General features: G+C 35.5%; 2 protein-coding genes across 2 annotated transcripts; both read left to right on the top strand.

The window, feature by feature from the left end:
• The first annotated feature begins 262 nt into the window (after positions 1–262).
• On the top strand, positions 263–10,926 carry LOC128215560 (serum paraoxonase/arylesterase 1-like). Its single transcript, XM_052922246.1, has 10 exons — positions 263–297; positions 4,370–4,435; positions 4,810–4,880; positions 6,032–6,087; positions 6,429–6,585; positions 7,172–7,295; positions 7,853–8,056; positions 8,316–8,397; positions 8,890–9,027; positions 10,529–10,926. The coding sequence occupies exons 2-10, from the start codon at positions 4,371–4,373 to the stop codon at positions 10,700–10,702; spliced, it is 1,071 nt and encodes a 356-aa protein (XP_052778206.1). The 5' UTR covers positions 263–297; position 4,370; the 3' UTR covers positions 10,703–10,926.
• Positions 10,927–12,810: 1,884 nt separating this feature from the next.
• On the top strand, positions 12,811–17,533 carry LOC128215206 (serum paraoxonase/arylesterase 1-like). Its single transcript, XM_052921915.1, has 8 exons — positions 12,811–12,826; positions 13,012–13,127; positions 13,380–13,435; positions 14,255–14,371; positions 14,648–14,851; positions 15,651–15,732; positions 16,313–16,450; positions 17,360–17,533. The coding sequence occupies exons 1-8, from the start codon at positions 12,811–12,813 to the stop codon at positions 17,531–17,533; spliced, it is 903 nt and encodes a 300-aa protein (XP_052777875.1).
• Positions 17,534–20,372: the final 2,839 nt, after the last annotated feature.

The following is a 20,372-nucleotide window of genomic DNA, read 5'->3' as shown; positions in this document are numbered from 1 at the left end:
ATGAAATACTCACATCATCTCTATCAGATGTGACTGCCTTGTGGATGACATGGATGTCAAATCTGTCTCAATGATCCAACAAAGTATTTAATGCAGGATGGAATTCTTCATATAACCCCGATTTGTTGACATAGTAATATTTAAGGTAATTTTTCAGCGAACACGTTATATATTACCTTTTTGGATGTGTTAATGTGTTGTAAACATAAAAAATAAATATCAACATTAAAGTTATGGAAGCCAGAACTACCTCCAATGATCATCAATTTTGCTTCGTATCGCTTTCTTTCTTCAATTGTAAGTCCATCTTTATAAGATAATGATTCGGTTTGTTTAGCAAGACGTTTGCCATAACTATTAGCGTAATAAACGTAGTTGAAATCTATAAATCTGAATTTTAAAAATCAATCTCTTATCTATTTCCGTTGTACTTAGCGAGTGCCTCCAAGATGGCCGACAAGGCGGTGTTAGGATAAAAATCACCCTCCGGTGAAATTACTCTATTCACTTATAATCCATGTTTTACTGTAATGACTCAAATTGTTAGATGTATCGTAATCAACTGCCAGTGTGCACTTTTAGTGTTTACTTATTTTAAACGTATAATCATAAAAAAAACATCACCTAGTATCAAACTATTAAACGGCGATGTAGAAATTCCAACCTATGAATAGCGGGGAAATACCTTCTGGTTCTAAAAATAGTAACATCCGGATATGTGTAGTGTTATAAAAATATAACAACTCGGGGGCAATCGTAGTAAAATTTTACTAATGTCACCTTCAACACATTAACAAATAAAGTTAGGTGAACATTTAATTCCAATAACGATTATATTAAAAAAACAGCTTACCTCATGGTTTATCAATGCAGTAAACATAACAAAACAACATAAAATATAATTCTTTCCATTCACATAATTACCGGTCCACACATTTTACATTTCATTCGGAACTCCTCCGAATGTTGACATTTCCGGCACATGATATTACAGGTAGCCAATCAGAAAACGTAAACGAATCGGGAACAGTTATTAAACTTATTTGTCGTTCTTCTGATATAATGTTTTGAAGATAAATTGAAGACAATCTATTCAAACATAAATAGCATTTTTAACACCCATGCAATCACCACCCATTTGCATTTTTTAATCATAATAAAATAACAGTAAAACCCAACTGTCAATCAACTTAAAAACCGCTCCTACCACTAACTAAAATAAATTCCCATTCCATAATAGGCGCGCACTTCAGTGCGGCGCCAATAAAACAACTTTTCTTTTCTTAGCATCTTAAAACTTATAAAAAAAAATCTTAAATAGTGACACTGTGTTTAAAATTCTATGTTAGGAATATTATAAATGATATACCATGTATAATTGTTCTACAGTCGCCAGGCTGGACGCGGTACATGAACGTGTCACCAACGTCTAACCAGCTAATCAGTCCCTTGAGTCAGTAGCATCATTAGACTCAACGGTTTCATTACCCATTCTTGTCATCATCATCATCATCATCATCATCATCATCATCATCATCATCATCATCATCATCATCATCATCATCTTGTTGCAGCAGCAGCAGCAGAAGCAGCAGCAGTAGCAGCAGCAGCATTATTATCATCAAAATCTTCATCATCATAATCATCATCAAATTTCGACGTCATCGATTACAACACCAATAGCGCCAATACAAGCATCTAAACACAGCAACAACAACAACAATAACATAAACAAACAAACAACAACACACAATAACACAAACAAACAAACAAACAAACAAACAAACAAACAAACAAACAAACCAACAAACAAACAAACAAACCAACCAACCAACCAACCAACCAACCAACAAACAAACAAACAAACAAACAAACAAACAAACAAACAAACAAACAAACAAACAAACAAACAAACAAACAAACAAACATAAAAACAAACAAACAAACAAACAACAACAACAACAACAACAACACACTTACTAACGTTACATGTAGTTAAGTATAAACTTGGCAAGAACCGCTGCGGAAACCACAGTAATGACCTTGCCAAACATCTCGATTAGCTAACTAAGTAGAAATCGGCTCACGGAGATGGTTACGACTGCAAAAATCTCGGAGCGGACGGCGGCGTTAACCAATCAGAGTACCTCATAACAAATACGGAACCCAGTTAATGTCTGTACAGAACGTGAAAACATATATATTAATGATATAAGAAATTAAAGAATTAAAAACTGCTGTACAAATTTGATAGCAATTACAAAACAATTTTTGGTCGTTTCTGTTATATAAATTAGATTTTTTTTATAAATTCATCTACATTGGCAAATGTAAAGCACTGTTTATTGGTTAAAAAATGATATCTGTGCCAACTGAATCCAAATGTTCACTGCATTGAGCAAAAATGTTTTTTTCAAACTTATCCAGCTGGTTTGTTTACGTGAGACAACATGACAACGAACGCATGAATTAATTCGACTTTTTTATGCGTCAACGTTTTTTTTGTTGTTGTTTTTGTAAAATAAATATATCCTTGTTTTTTCTTCTAAATATAGGTTTTGGTAATCACTCGGTGAAATGTATTAAGATCTTTCACTGAAATAACTAATTGTGCACTATCTTATTTGGCGACAGCAACCAGTTTAATTACTAGGTTGTTAAAAATATTTTTTTTCTGAAGTTTCTTTAAACACAATTCGTACCCTGTTTGGCTTATCACTTATTACTGACCGTTCCAAGGCGGTACCTAACAATCCTTGATAAACATACCTAGTTTCTTACAATATATATGCACTGTGCTGTTTGTGGAATTCTGTGATATTGTTCCATGTTTCTTGTTTGTGATTTTGTTGTTGTTTTTTTGTGTTCTATGTCTTTGGTATTTACCATTTGGGATTAAACTTTTGGCTACTAAGTTTTTTTCTGTAGTTTTTCACATAAGCATTATCAGCAAATTGCCTTTCTTTGTCAGTGCCAGATGGCTTATCATCAAAACGGTTCTCAGTTCCAGATGACACAACCGTTAACTCCCTTATTACTAAATCTCATTTGTTTGACAAGTTGTATATATTAAACGTAAATATACGTTATATTTTCTGAGGAAAAGTCGTAAATGTTAATTTGAAATTGCAATAACATGAAACTATGATGTAAACATACTAGACAGAGAGGCCTAGATATTGCCCTGGAGTTGAACTTCTCTGAAAATACATTTCCACATTCTCAGTGGGAATTTTGATTGAAAACGGACAACATATTAGAAGGATTTTGAAAATATAAGGTACGTTAGATATTTTTTATACTTAATTTCGCACAAAAACACCAACATGTTGCATATTAAACTAAGTCAATAGGCATCTGCGTGATCTTATTGTTTATGATCTATGGCAAAGCCATATTGGCATTGCCTGTGTTTTTCGTAGGGAGAAAACCAACGTTTATTTTGCATGAAGCGGTCGTAGTTGCTTACTTCATTATTGCACTCCTGGACTAGAGCGGAGTCATGTTACCATAACATAATAACATATTATGACGTTTAAGATAACCGCCGTTCCTGTTCCCAGACGTTTGATGCCGATAACATTTCTCTTTCAAATAGCTATATCTTATATTAAAAATGATTAAAACGACAAAGAAACATGTACATAATAATAAAGATTTACTCGTATATATTCCGTGAATGTCTGTAATATGAAACGTTTTTGTGCTGGTTTTGCAAAATCCAAAAAAACGCTAACGGACATTATATATTTTCAAAATCGCATCCGAGCGTTCATCATACAGCAATTGAACTAATCCTTATTAACACAAGACAGAAAAGTTTGATTAAGCACGAATTCCACAAATATCAAATTTTAAAACTTTGTGAAAATTTGTATCATCATGAATGTAACAAGTGCTCTTACCCGTTTCTCATTAATTTTAAGCAAACGTTTTCCTAAAGGAGAACAAGAACGAATCAATTCGTTCATCTGTTTTTTACCAGAGAATCAAAAGGCATTACTCAATAAGTATTGAAGCCAGAGTAAAAAGACAACGGTACACAGGCGTTGGCAACACTTGTACCAAGTCCCTGCACACCGACGACAAATAGGGTGAAGACAAAGGTACCGAGGGTTTAATAATACGACGATGTCTTTCTTCCCCAAAAAGACGAGCTAAAATGACCACCCCCTCACTTGTCAAAGATAATTAGCTATTTATTTTTTTCCATTATGTGTTCAAGATATTTAGATTAATTTTGTTGATCTCGTTTTGTTTTAGATATCGTATCTATATGATAATTGAAAAGTAAAATGTGATGCTTTCCTTGTTGTAAGTTATTTATAAAAAGTAGAATCATAATAACGTTGTGTTTCCATGGTTACAGCATGCTGCAATCCCTGTTCTATCTGGGCATTTTGGGTGCCTCCTTGCAGTATTTCCTCTATTACAGGTAAAGAAACACTTCACAACATTTTTTGTTCTGAATACTAAGTCGAATGTAAGTCAATTTGCAGACATTAAAATACCTCCAAGGCACCAACAACCTTTGCTACCACGAACACACCATAACTTCAACAGTTACCGCCTACACCACCAAAACCACCGCAATACGGACGTTATACACAACGCAGCGATCTCCAGATTTTTAAGAAACTCCCTAGCCCAAACAAACATAAATAAAAATAAACACACAAAAAAGCAACATACAAAATATAAACAAAAAACGAAACATCAACCAAAAACAGCAGCCTATAAATTGAAATGCGAAAACAATTTAGCCTAAATGCATTTACATGTTTTAAGTTACAAATTTGCTTTTTTCAGAGATTGGGCGAGCTTTAACCAGGATCTTGTACTGAAAGTCCGACCAGGAAAATGCCATTTAGCTAGAGAGCGTAAGAGCTTGTGCATAAGAAATGATGTTGCATGGAAAGTTAAATGGCTATTACCTGCAAAGCGTCCTCGTGACACTTGTTTCAACATATGCAATCATATTGAATGCTGGTTGTCTTAAATTGTATAAACAATTCATTTGACCAAATATAGTATCCAATGATAATTCGTATATAGAATCTACTAAACATAAGGGACTCTCGTATCGACGATCGTATTGTAATATTACATCGAAACAAATCTCTCTCTTCTCTCTCTCTCTCTCTCTCTCTCTCAAACCCAAATTCGGGAGCTTACCATAGTTTATCGTACGCACATTGATACTATGTTTACTTTAGGGATAATATCATTCCTACAGCAGCCAATTGGAAGGAGATTGTTTGTCGAACGAATGCCTATGTGACATAAAACATGAACATAAAGATTGGCATCTAAATTTCAAGCCAATAAGACCACAAGGTTCTATCTTAATAATCATTAAAATTGGAGTTTAACATGTTTACTGATATGAAGTCATAATTTGATTACCCGCACTCCGAAAACATATAGGTCATTTACTTTCATTTCTTTATTATTCATGATATTGCGCGTTATTTTTTAGTATTATAATTCCCCTCTTTAATATGTTTTAATATCAAGAATCGTTTCAAGTCTCTTGTTGCGTAAATATATAAATTGTTATCCCAATATAGGTACATCACCCGTTTGATGTAATGTGTTGCAACTGTAGTCTTTTATATCTCTTACTTTGAGTATTTTGAGTGGCAATACTTTTTTTTATTGTTATACTATTATGAAATGATTATATTGCTGTATTGATTAGTCTTAAATAAACTTTAAAACTCAAACATTGTATCTTTGTCAGTTAGAACCTATTAAGTAAGAAAAGCTCGCTCGCTTCGCCCCTTTTTATTAAGAGTTTATAGAATGAATTTTAACTATAAGAAAGATCGCAAACATATATGTAAATGTTTCTTCAGCATACTGCATAAAAAGGGAATGACAAGTAATGAAATGCTTTAGATGGGAAGAGTTTCAAAAATATCACAATATTATTTTATATAGATTTGGTAGAAAATATGTTTTTCAAGTTTTCGTGATATTTTTTTCTACAAATTTAAGATAGTTTACTAGGTCATTTCTTTTCTTTCAGATGGCGGGACGGAGGACGTGGATTATATTGGCGACAGCATCGTACTTGCATCCGCTGTACGTTGATATCTATTTTAGGGATCATATTTAGGCAGATTTATTTGATTAATGCATTGGCCAAAATCAAAGAACAGTAAAACATTTTGAAATGTGCTAACACCTAAACATCCACATCAAATCCTTACAAATGCGTTAAGATATATTTAATATAATTGGACAGTTGCCTTGTATCAGGCACAGACGCACACGTAAAGGCTTTAACCGATACTCCATTGCACATTTTGTGTGTCTGTTTGACCACTAAGGTCACTGTCGATGTTTGGATATTTTGTTTTCCGTCTAGTTTCAATTGCGTTAATGAGATTTTTAAAATGCAAAACAACCATTTGCCGCCACAGGGTTTCAACTGGGAGGGAGACGTAGGTCAAATATTGGCGTTCGATATTAGCGGGGAGAAGACGCGGGAAATCAGCCTCAACATCTCCAATAGTCCGCGGCGGGCGGACTTCCTTGGCGCCCCACATGGGATCACCACGTGGACGGATCCAGACACAGGTAACTATGACATTGGAATACAATATGGATAACACAGACATATGAGCAGACCCACTGCGGCGATCTCTGTGCAATATTCTAAAATGCTCTCACTGTAGTCCATGTGCTCCCTGCAAAGGACCATACTAAAGACGGACCAGACATAATGTTATTACGTCCTTGGGTCATACTAGTACTGAATATGATGAGCGAGGAGATATAATGAGCGGTGGCAAGGCATCACCATATAAACGGAACCAGAAAGAGGTAACTATTACATTGATTATATCATATATACTTGTAGACACACATGAAGTCAGCAAACAGCGAACTAAGTAGCTCGATATTAACATATCCGACAGACCCCGGCGGGAACACTTCTTCGGCATATCGCACGGGATTAAACGGCACACGGCACAGCCATATTTATATCGATAACACCGTTATATCAAACAAACGCACGAATTCGACACAGCTTCATCGAAAGTATCCATGAGAAAAGCTTTTCAAATGAGCTAAACTATAACATTGACCTGTAGTTTCCAAATATATATATATATATATATATATATATATATATATATATATATATATAAACTATTTCCAGGCGAAGTTTTTCTGTACGTCCTCACCCACCCGAAGGCGGAAGACCGTATCGAGGTGTTCGAGGTTCAGAAGAGGCCCGTCTCTCTTCGGTACATTCGAACCATCACCGACCCAAACTTCTCATTGTAAGTAAATGCTATAACAAGTTCATCTTGAGGCAGCTTTTCGTTTTTTCGATTGGCGTTTCGCACCGAAAACTCGCAAACAGGAAGTCACAGAACTAAACCACCATAGGCGGAAGATAACCGACATTTTGCAAACGATTTTCGGCAACTATCGAATTGCTGTTGCCAGCTTAACTTCTTTGCATGAAACTCGTCACGTCGAAAAACGCCGATGTTGCATGAATTTAGCTTGGTCATTACTTAAACACTATTAACGACTGTCCTTTAATTAATTATAAGATGACATGTAGTAATATCTTAATGATTACTAGGAGTTAATTGAGCGTTTTTCTATTATTTATTAAGATATAACTTCAGTTATACTTACTGACTTATAATACAAACTCATTGGATGACACAAACTGTGTGTATCAGATGAGTGGCAGTAGGCGGACCTTTAAACACCCGCGAAAGTGTAATTCCTTAATTATAAAGCCAAGTACCTTTGCAAATGCTTGCCATTCATTGGCTGAAAATGTAGGTTGTACTCCAACCATGGTTCACGCATTGTTTTCCAGCATGAACGATCTCATAGCAGTGGGCCGGGACCAGTTTTACATCACCCGCTATAACTGGTACCGTTCCGGGGACTGGATCCAGTTTGCCCACTGGTCGCACATCAAGGAGGGTACTATCTTTTACTACGACGGACATCGTGCCCGACAGGCTGTCAGCGAAACGTACTTCTTGTCGAATGGCATCAGCATTTCCCCGGACAAACGGTACGTCCATAGTTTACACAGTGGTACAGTATAGTTATGTACTTATCAATGTTTCCAGCCACTTAGAAGGGGTTTGCGGGGCACACCCAGATAATAAAGATGAGTTGATAAAGGACCTATGATTAATTGATAATTATGATGATTATCATACATCGTCGCACCAACGGCTGACAAATTCCGTAAAGCTTAATCCAGCGATGGGTATCTTTGAAAAGACTTTTGATATATGCTATATATGTGATATATTTGTACACGAAAGGACGGTCTACATGGCTGAGTGGGGCAAGAAGACGCTACACGCGTACCGTCGGGAATCCAACAACAAACTAACTCCGCTCTGGGTACGCCATGTCCTTTATTATCATCGTGTAACGAAAACTTACAGGCTCATTACTTAGGCTAAACTATTTGTTGTATCTATTTTTAAAAGTAAGGACTTATTACCAACATGCAAATATTATGAACATTACGTAATTTCATCAAACTATGTTTGTATATTGTCACCTTCTGAATCAGTGAAATTTAGAGCGACGGTCGTCCACAATAAATTTCAGTTTGACGACTTGGTTCTAAATGCAATAATATTTTATTTGTCTTACTGTAACTATTATTAAACATACACGTGTAAACACATCAAACAAAAAAAACCAAATGGGTTTGGCAACTAGAGAATGGGTCACTGTTTATATACCAATGCTAACATAAATGATGAATCATTTTATTGTGAACTATTAAATGACATCAGTTATGGTGTATACGTTACCGATTAATGTTTAGCAAACGACATTGGCACTAAAATAACACACAGTGACTCTTCCTTTCTCTTCATCTAGAAAGAGTACTTGGACACAGGCATTGATAATATCAACGTGGACCAAGAGACTGGTAACCTCTGGATCGGCTCTCATCCCGTCACGTGGAGGATCTTAAACTTTTATGGAATCTTTGGCAAGCAAACCGCTCCCAGTCAGGTATGACAATGTGTGAAGACAGTTACACATCACCTGTCAGGTACAACAACATGTTAAGATAATTACACATCACTTGTTCACCTGCCAAGTATTGCAAACTGTCAAGATAGTCACACATCACTAGTTCACCTGTCAGGTACGACAACGTGTAAAGATAATAACACATCACTTGTTCAACTGTCAGGTATGACAAATTATTTAGATGGTTACAATTTACTAGTTCACCTTTCATGTTAAGATAATTACACATCACTTGTTCACCTGCCAGGTATTGCAAAATGTCAAGATAGTCACACATCTCTCGTTCACCTGTCAGGTACGACAACGTGTAATTATAGTTACACATCACTTTTTTAGCTGTTAGGTATGACATAGTGTCAAGATGGTTACTCAACACTTGTTTACCCGTCAGGTATGACAAAGTGTAAAAAACAGTAAAGATAGTTTGACATCAATTGTTCACTTAAAAGTATGACCAAATTGAAAGTTAGTTACACATCAATTGACCTGTCAGTTATAACAATATGTAAGATAGTTACAAAGCACTTGTTCTCTTGTCAGGTACGACAAAGTGTAAAGATATTTACATAACACTTGTTCAGCTGACAGGTATGACAACATGTAGGATAGTTACAGATCACTTTTTCATCTGTCAGGTAAGACAAAATGTAAGATAGTTACAGATCACTTGTTCTCCTGTACGACAAAGTGTTAAGATATTTACACATCACTTGTTCATCTGTCAGGTAAGACAAAATGTAAGATAGTTACAAATCACTTGTTCTCCTTTCAGGTACGACAAAGTGTTAAGATATTTACATAACACTTGTTCACCTGTCAGGTATGACAAAAGTAAGGATAGTTACTAATCACGAATGTAAACAACGTTAGGTTTAAACACATAAACGATTATGTACAGACAGAACACATTAAGAACACGTCAGCGCGTATTAAGAACACCGGAGAACATAGTGAGAACAGTAAAGAACGCATTTAGAACACGTCAATGCAAAATAAGAACACAAAAGAACATATTGGGAACATTTAAGAACATAATTAGAACACTACAAATCACATTAAAAAAGGTTAATTCATTTAAAGAATATGTCAACACATATAAAGAACACTATAGAACATATCGAGAACACACTTTAACATAATTAAAACTCTGCAGAAAAAAAATCAACACAAGTAAATAACACTTTAGAACATACATAAAATAACGTAAAGTCGACAGTATACAATGACCAAATGATAGAATACAGAAATATTGCGCGAGGCAAGAAAGCAATGACGTTCATTATTATAAGTAATCTTAAATGATTCTTCTTTTTTCACAATTAGCTTCATGTCAAAATCAGTTATGGCGGAGTTGATGCTGTAGAAGAGAGAGGCGAAGAGTTTGCTAAATAAGCCACTCCAAAGACCCCACTTTTATCATAAATTAACCGCCGCCATCTACTTCCAAAATCTTTCATAAAGTATAATTTATTTTCCGCAGGTGCTTCGTGTGAAGGTCAGCGATGGTGGAATAGATGCTGTCGAGGAGATTTATTCGGATAATGGGGAGGAAATTGCCGGCTCCACCGCCGCTGTCTATGCAAAGGGCAAACTTATGATTGGCAGCGTATTCGAGCAGGCAATAACTTGTGACGTCAAATACCTGTCCAAGTAGACCCGATGTCATTTTGATTGAATAATGACTGGCGGGATTATATCTTGATAAATGTGACGTCAGATGTCAATAAACAAGATGTTTTTAATTACTTGTATCGTGTTTTCTCAGAATGCCATAGTCATAGACTTCGATGAAAATCGATGACTTATATATCTTTTGTTAAGACCAATACAGACTTTCAATGTTATCATAAACAGTTATATATACGTGTAGTTAAATATTAAATTGAGAATAAATCGAATCTAAATAAAGCAACTACTTATTTCCTGTTGTATAAGTTACGGTGAACAGTTAAAAGTGTAGATTAGAAAATCTAGTAAAATAATATTTTTAAGATCGTTGATACAATACAAATGATAAGTAACTTAACATTAAAAATAACATATATGAAGGCATGGTTTTAGTTATTAATAAATGTAATATGTTCGTTTATTCTACATAAACGTTTAAATTCGGTACTGAACTGACAGACGAAGAAGAATCTTGAATGTGTGAGTGTTATTGGTTGTAAGACAGCAAAGTTCAAACTAATGAAATATTTAAAATAAATATACATGTACATTCTAAAGATGCGTTAAAAATCCAAAGAATTAGTGAATAGTTTTACTGTCAAGCTAGCGTTTATAATTTAGTGTTTTAAGTGTTGAAAATACTGCACATGTTTTCATAACTTTCGTATAATTAATTGAAGGACGTAAGAAATAGTATTATTCGATCACATCCGATAGAGATACGTCATAATTTATAACGACTCCTTCAAATACGACTGACCCTTTATCGATGCAATTAGAATGGGCTACGGATTTTAATAATTTTACATGCTAACGATAAGGGGCATTATATAACCATATTATATTTAAGGCCTACGTGCCACTTAGGATTAAAAAAGGATGAAAATAGAATAAAAGTGTGTATATAACTATAACAGTGTCTCATATAATGTCTGATAAATTCCCGAGGTCAATTTAATTGAATTTTATTAAAAAGAAATATATGGGAAATACAAATGAAATGCCAAACTGGTCCTCTGACTTTCTATATGCTAATGAAGCAAAAAAGTGGGCGGAGCACATAATCAATGTTGTTTAGTGAACATCCGCAGATAGGCACTTGCTCATGTTCCTGTAAAATGCACTTATCGTGTATGACGAAATGAAGTGTGGTAAATCATTAGGAGTGTTAAAACTAAGATTGTAAAAGCTGGAACACTTCAGCAAATGCTGACATTTGCTAAAATATCGTTTTTGAAGACCACAATTTCCATGCTTTGTTGTTTCGTGATTATTTGATTTACATTATCACGTGCTATCATGAATGTATGCTCAAGCTGTTAAAATGTCTCAAAATCTCCTGCTCTAGTGGTCAAGTGTTTGTATATTTATGGTGTGTTTTTTTCCTTCCTTTACTGGCGTAGGTTCGACCCCACTAAAACCAAACTATTTTTTATACTATAACTGTATATCTTTCTGCAATTTCGATATCATACAGTAAACTAAAAATGAAATAAGTGTAATTACTATATTACCGGGAAAACTGTTTAAACCAAACACTTCTTAAAAATGCAGATCATAAATATTTAAAACTATATAGAATTTAAGGTATACAGAAAGTCACGTGATATGCAAATTTCGTAATGACGATGTGCGCGCTCAATTTAGATTATACTTGAATTATACTTTCGGTTTCATTAAATTTTATATTTGCATTTATCAAATCATTCTAGGTTTTGAAAATGTCAAAAAAGTAAAGAGAAGCCATTCGGATATACATATAAGAAAATAAGTTTACATCACTAAAACATCATGGGACTTTAATGGCTATACTAAAGCCATACTAGTTTTGTGAAATGAAATAAACTTAGTTTGACCATATTATGTTGCGGTCAGTTGTGACCGTGGTGCTGTTGGGTTTTGTTCTTCACTATGCCATATACTGGTAAGGTCAGTTGATTTCGCAGTGCTGCTGGGTTTTGTTCTTCACAATGCCGTGAAATACAGGTAAGGTCAGTTGTGTCCGCGATGTTGCTGGGTTTTGTTCTTCACAATGCCATGAAATACTGGTAAGGTCAGTTGTTTTCGCGGTGCTGCTGGGTTTTGTTCTTCACAATGCCGTTAAATTCAGGTAAGGTCAGAAGTGATCGCGATGCTATTGGATTTTGTTATTTACTATGGCTTGAAATACAGATAAGGACAGATGACATTGTGTCAATGGTGCAGTTGGGTTTTGTTCTTTTCTATGCAATGAAAAACAGGTTAGGGCAGGTGTGTCTGCGCTGCTGTTGGGTTTTGGTTAACGTCTTTGTGTAGATGACGACACAAAAAACTATGGCAGACGTTTAGACAAAGGACGAGAGACATCTAGAAGCGATCAGGCTTGGACTGTTACAGCTTACCGTGGACATGATGACCAATCCATCTCCAAGGTCAGTCACGTCTTCCGCGCCACCGTCTACAAAACATGTCATTCTTTTAGTTTTTATTGAAGCTCCAAACCATTTTATACACATAATAATAAAAAGCAAACCAGCAGTCGTTTCCCTAATTCTAGCTATGAACATTTCAAGGAAAGTATAAAACAACTTGTTTTTCTTAGTATCATTAAACTATCGACACTGTGTTTAAAATTCTATGTGAGAAATATTATAAATGTTATACCATGTATAATTGTTCTGCAGTCGCCAGGCTGGATGCGGTACATGGACGTGTCACCAACGTCTAACCAGTCCCTGGAGTAAGTATGATCATGAAAGTCAAAGCTTTTATTACTCCTCATCATCATCATCACCATCATCATCATCATCATCATCATCATCATCATCATCATCATCATCATCATCACTATTTTATTTCGCCCCAGCAAGCAGTTTGAGAACTAGGTTGTTAACTTTTCCGAAGTTTCTTTAAGTACAACTCGTACCCTGTTTGGCTTATCACTTATTACTGGCCGTCCCACTGCGGCGAGCTCTGTTTAATATTCTAAACAGTCCTCACTGTATTATATGTGATCAACCACACTTAAGACGAAACAAGAAAGCATAAGCTATTATGTCATTGGGTCCAAATATTATTGACAATTCGAATCGAGGGGTTATGAGCGGTGGCATTGAAGATTGCAAGGTATCACTACATGAACGGAGCCAGAGAGAGGTACGTATGGCTATAAACATATATAGATACTCAGAGATACAGTGAACCAAAGAGCTCGACATTAGCATATCCAACAAACCCACGGCGGGGTAACTTCTCCGGAATCCCGCATGGGATTACCCGGCATAGGCAAATAAAGCACATATATATATATATATATATATATATATATATATATATATATATATATATATGATTTATTATAACAATAACACTGTTATACAAAACGAACGCACGAGCTCACCCTCAGCATCATCGACAGTATCCATGAGGAAAGCTTTTCAAATGAGCTTAATTTCACTACTACTACTACTACTACTACTTAGTGTCCGTTGTTTGCTCGTATTTATTCGATGAAACGTTAATTAAGTTTTACACTAAAGACATTCCACATTCTTTCCAGGCGAAGTTTTCCTGTATGTCCTCACCCACCCGAAGACCGTATCGAAGTGTTCCAGGTTCAGAAGAGGCCCGTCTCCCTTCGGCACATTCGTACGATCACCGATCCAAACTTCACATTGTAAGTAAATATTGTAAGAAGTTCATGTTGTGGCAGCATTCCGCCTTTTTTCTTGGCGTATCGCATCGAACGCTTGCCACCATAGGCTGAAGATTACCGACAATATCAAACGATATTCGGCAACTATCGGATCGGTGTTGCCAGCTTAACTTCTTTGCAAGGAAAACTCGTCACGTCGATGATATACGTCGATGTTGCATAGTTTAAGCTGGATCGTCATTGGTTTAACAGTATTAATGACCGTCCTCTAACAATGGTTTAAACATTGCTTTCCAGCATGAACGATCTCATAGCAGTGGGCCGGGACCAGTTTTACATCACCCGCTATAACTGGTACCGTTCCGGGGACTGGATCAAGTTTGCCCACTGGTTGCACATAAAGGAGGGAACTATCTTTTTCTACGACGGACATCGGGCCAGACAGGCTGTCAGCGAAACGTATTATTTGTCGGATGGCATCAGCGTTTCCCCGGACAAACGGTACGTCTATAGTTCACAGAGCGGTACTATAAGACTATGCACTTGTCAATGTTTCCCGCCAAAAGGAATGGGTTTTCGGGCACCCCCAGAGGATAAACACATACTGCAAATGCTGTTTTGTCCATCCAGGGAAGCTTGTCAAAATGACTAGGGTCGGATGTAAGCCAGGGATAAAAAAGCTTAGGAAACTGAAACCCGACAAAGTATATTTCCCGGGTGGCAAGCTCTTAGCACCTGTCAAAATACTGCTTGTCTGAAATCATCACCGCTTTCTTTCTACTCACCCGTTGGGGCGAAACATGAATAACTAGTGCATACTCTCCTTTATTTCTTGTTACAAATTAAGGGTTACTTTCAAAACAAATCTATATCTTCGCTAACGCATTTATGCAAACCTCATCTTGGCAATAATATTTTATTATTTCGGCCAAACTATTTGGCAAATGTTGCTGGGATTTTTCCTTTCTGAAATATTTACGAAGAAAAGTCCCAATGCACACTTGTTTAGCCATGTCTTGGGGAACATAAGGCTGATATTTGGGTTAAGTAATTTATGTTAGCTTAATTAAGAAGACAAGTAAATATGCCCATATCGTGTCCAGTTCTGTGTCCCTTTTGAGAGACCAAAATAACGTTCCTCAGTTGGTGTTGATGAGTTGATAAAGCACCTATGATAAATCGATAACTATATTAATTCAAATACATCGTCGCACCAACGACTGATTCATTCCGTTTCGCTCCATTCAGTGATGGGAAACAGTGATAAGGCTATTGAAACGTGCTTATTTGTACACGACAGGACGGTCTACATGTCTGAGTGGGGCAAGAAGACGCTACACGCATACCGTCGGAAATCCAACAATAAACTAACTCCGCTCTGGGTAAGCCATATTCTTTGTTATTATCGTGTAACGAATAACTTACAGACTCATAACTTAGGCTAAACTATTTCGTTTGTAATATCCGTCTTTAAAAATAAGGACTTATTACCATTATGTTAATGTTATTTACATGACGAAATTACATCGAAGTATGTTTGTTTATTGTCACCTGCTGATGGGGTGAAATTTTGAGCGACGGTCGTCATCTTTAAAATCAAGTTTGACAACTTGGTTCTAACTGTAATAATAATCTTTTTGTCGTAGGGAAACTATTATTAAACATACACGTGTAAACACATCAAGCAAAACGAACAAAAAGTTTAGTTTGGCAACTAAAGAAGATACCAATGCTAACGGAAGTGATGAATCATTCCAATTTGAATTTGTCATATGACATCTGTTATGGTGTAAAACGTTTTCGATTCACATTCTTCAAATGACATTGGTACTAAATTAAGACCTGAAAGGATTGTAACTCATATTGCTATAACTAGTATACCTAAATGTTTTAAAACAACCATATAAAGAGAATTAAGTTATAAAAAACTATCACAATGACTTTTCCTTTCTCTTCATCTAGAAAGAGTACTTGGACACAGGCATTGATAATATCAACGTGGACCAAGAGACTGGTGACCTCTGGATTGGCTCCCATTCGGTCACGTGGAGGCTTGTGGACTTTTATGGAATCTTCGGCAAGCAAACCGCTCCCAGTCAGGTATGACAAAATGTAAAGATAGTCACACATCACTCGTTCATTTGGCAGGTATGACAAAGTGTAAAGTTAGTTACACATGAATTGTTCACCTCTCAGGGTATGACAAAGTGTAAAGATAGTCACACGTCACTTAAACACCTGTCAGGTTTTGCAAAATGTAAATATATATACACATCAATTGTTCACCTGTTATGTATGACAAAGTGTAATTATATTTACACATCAATTGTTCACCTGTTATGTATGACAAAGTGTAATTATATTTACACATCAATTGTTCACCTGTAATGTATGACAAAGTGTAATTATATTTACACATCAATAATTATTGTTCACGAATGTAAACAACGTGACGTTTAAACACATAAACGGTTATGTACAGACAGAACACATTAAGAACACATCAGCGCGTTTTAAGAACACTACAGAACACACATTAAGAACAAGCCAAAACATATTAACATATTGATAACACTTTAGAACGTAATTAAATACAATGGAACATAAAAAGAACACGCCAAGAACACTACAGAGCACATAAAGAAAACCTTAACGCATATTTGGAACATTATACATGTATTACAATATAACATAATAAGAACTCTACAGAAAACATTAAACATACGTTAAGAACACTATAGAACATATTGAGAACATTATATAAATTTACGTAAAATCGACAGCATACACTGACCAAACGATAGAATAAAGGAATAGTGTGCATTTGCTATGGCGTTCACTATCATAATTTATTTGAAATGATTCTTCCTTTTCCACAAAGAGTTTCATGTCAAAGTCAGCGATGGCGGAGTGTATGCTATAGAAGAGAGAGGCGAAGACTGTGCTGACTATACCGCCCAAAATACTCTATTTCGACAATCTTTCATAACTATAAGTTATTTTCTGCAGGTGCTTCGTGTGAAGGTCAGCGATGGCGGAGTCGATGCTGTCGAGGAGATTTATTCTGATAATGGGGAGGAATGTGCCGGCTCCACATCCGCTGTCTATGCAGAGGGCAAGCTTATGATTGGCAGCCTCTTCGAGCAGACGATTACTTGTGACATCGCATACCTGTCTAAGTAGACCAGACGCCATATGTGATTTAATACTGACTGACGTCATCAGAACTGGATTACTGTGACGTCAGATGTCAATAAAGAAATAAAAAAATGAGTAATTTTATCGTATTTTTCTAAGAATGCCATGATTATCGACTTCGATGAAAATCGATGACTTCATATATATATACGTAGGATGCTGACTTTCAATTTAGTCATTAACAGTAATATGTACATGTAAAATATTAGATTGATAATAAAACAAATCAAAATAAAGAATATACTTGTTTTCTGTTTTATAAGTTACAATAAACAAGTAAAAGTGTTGATTAGGAAAGCTCGTTCAAGATCGTTGCTACAATACAAATTATAAGCAACTTAACATAAAAATGACATTCATGAAGGTATGGTTGCATACTTCTGCCACCAGATAACCATATAATTAACTACATTGTAGTTAGTTATGTGGTTAACTAGTTACGTAACTAGTATTTTTCAATAAATAAAAGATCATAACGGGAGATAAATGCATGTTAGTGCTTACAACTGCCATTCTTGTATTATTTTACCAGCTTAATGTTAAGTGGTTAACTAGTTACGTAACTAGTTAACCACATTATTAACTACTTAGTTAAGTGATTAACTAGTTACGTAACTAGTTAATCACTTACCAGTTAGCGATATTTTGGATAAGTGGTAAATGATTAACAAGTTAGTTATATGCTTATCTGGTGGCAGAAGTATGCCACCATATTATGGCATGTCTTCAGATATCAATAAAGATTATATGTATACTCGTTTCGACGTACTCAAACGTTTAAATCCGCTACTGAATAAAGAGATACAAGAGGAGTATGAAGGTTAGATTTGAGGTCACCGAGTCGAACAAGTTATTGACCACTTTGAATATAACTTTCTTCACAGACTTTGTAAAATAAATTTGGTTCAAACTAACGAAACGTTTCAAATGAGTGCACTTGTACTTTCTTATGGTGCGTTCCAAATTTTTCCAATGGATTATTGAAGAAGAATAGTTTTACTGTAAATCTAGCATTTTAATATTTATAACTTTAAGGGTTAACTGTCAATAAAATACTGAACATATTTTGAGAGATTTCGTAACATTATTAAAATGACGAAACAAATAGTCGTCGACAATCACATCAGATGGAGATACGTCATAATTTATGTAAACTCCATTAAGGACATACCGACTCCACTAGCGGATCCATTTGGTGAGGCACACCTGGCGCGCCCTCCTCCCCCTTAAAATCGTCCAACATTACTATTTATTTTAAAATAGGAGGAAAAAAAGTAATAAAATACGTCCAAAATGCCCCCTGCCTCCTGCCATATTTTAAAACCAGAGAGAAGGCACATGCAACATACATTAAATATTATCATTGTTAATATGTTATGTGCTGTGATGTGGATTGTAACGATAAACAATTAAAAGTATAGATTAGGAAAGCTAGGATAGTGATTTTTTTAAGATCGTTGATCCAATACAAATTATAAGTAACTTAACATAAAAATGAAGGCATGTCTTTAGATATCAATAAAGATTATAATGTATACTCGTTTCGATTACTCAAACGTTTATATCCGCTACTGAATAAACAGGTAAAAGTGTAGATAATGAAAGCTAGGATAGTGATTTGTTTTAAGATCGTTGATACAATACAAATTATTAGTAACTTAACATTAAAATGACTTTTATGAAGGCATGTCTTCAGATATCAAAAAAGGTTATATGTATACTCGTTTCGACTACTCAAACGTTTAAATCCGCTACTGAATAAACAGATAAAAGAGGAGTATGTGGGTTTGATTTGAAATCACCGTGTCGAGCAAAAGGCTTAGCACTTTGAATAACTTAATAAAACTTTCTTCACAGACGTAGTAAAATAAATAATGTTCAAACTTACAAAACGTTTCAAATGAGTACACATGTACTTTCTTATGATGTGTTACAAATTATTTTAATGGATTAATGATTACAATAGTTTTACTGCAAATCTAGCGTCTTAAAATTCATTTTTTTAAAAGTAAACTGTTAATAAAATACTGCACACACTTTGAGAGCTTTCGTAAAATTAATTAAATAACGAAACAAACAGTCGTCGACGATCCCATGAGATGGAGATACGTTATTATTTATATCGAATCCTTTAAGGATATACTGACTCCACTAGCGGATCAATTGGGCGGGGCTCACCCGCCCCATGAGCCCCGCCCCACCCCCTTAAATCCGTCCATTTTTTATATTTAAATATAGGGGAAAAAAGCAATAAAATACGCGCAAATGCCCATCTCCCCTGCCATAATCTAAAACCACTTAAGTTAAGATCTGAGTGACGGGCAAGTCAAAAGGTTACACCCCAAAGTTACCCCCCAACTGACGTGAAATCCTTGCCCCGCACCTGGACCCGTTATCAGTGAATTAAGAGTGTGTACGATAAAATGAAATACAGTATTTAATCATTTATCATGTAAACGATAAGAGGAAAAATATCACCATACGACCTTTGATGATAATTCAAATGCCATTCTAGTATTGTGGAATTATAATAACTTAAATTGCTGACCACATATTGTTGCGGTCAGTTGTGTCCGTAGTGCTGTTGGGATTTATTCTTCATTATGCCATGAAATACAGGTAAGGTCAGTTGTGGCCGCTCTGTAGTTGAGTGTTGATCTTCACCATGCCATGAAATACAGGTATGGTCAGTTGTGGCCGCTCTGTAGTTAAGTTTTGTTCTACACCATGCCATGAAATACAGGTAGGGTCAGTTTTGTTTGCGGTGCTGTTGGGATTTGTTCTTCAATATGCCATGAACTACAGGTGAAGTCATTTGTGGCTG

Source organism: Mya arenaria, chromosome 13 (assembly GCF_026914265.1).
Source record: "Mya arenaria isolate MELC-2E11 chromosome 13, ASM2691426v1".
Classification (NCBI taxonomy): Eukaryota; Metazoa; Mollusca; class Bivalvia; order Myida; family Myidae; genus Mya; species Mya arenaria.
Note: the sequence above shows the minus strand (reverse complement) of the source record. Positions and strands in the feature narration are given on the sequence as shown.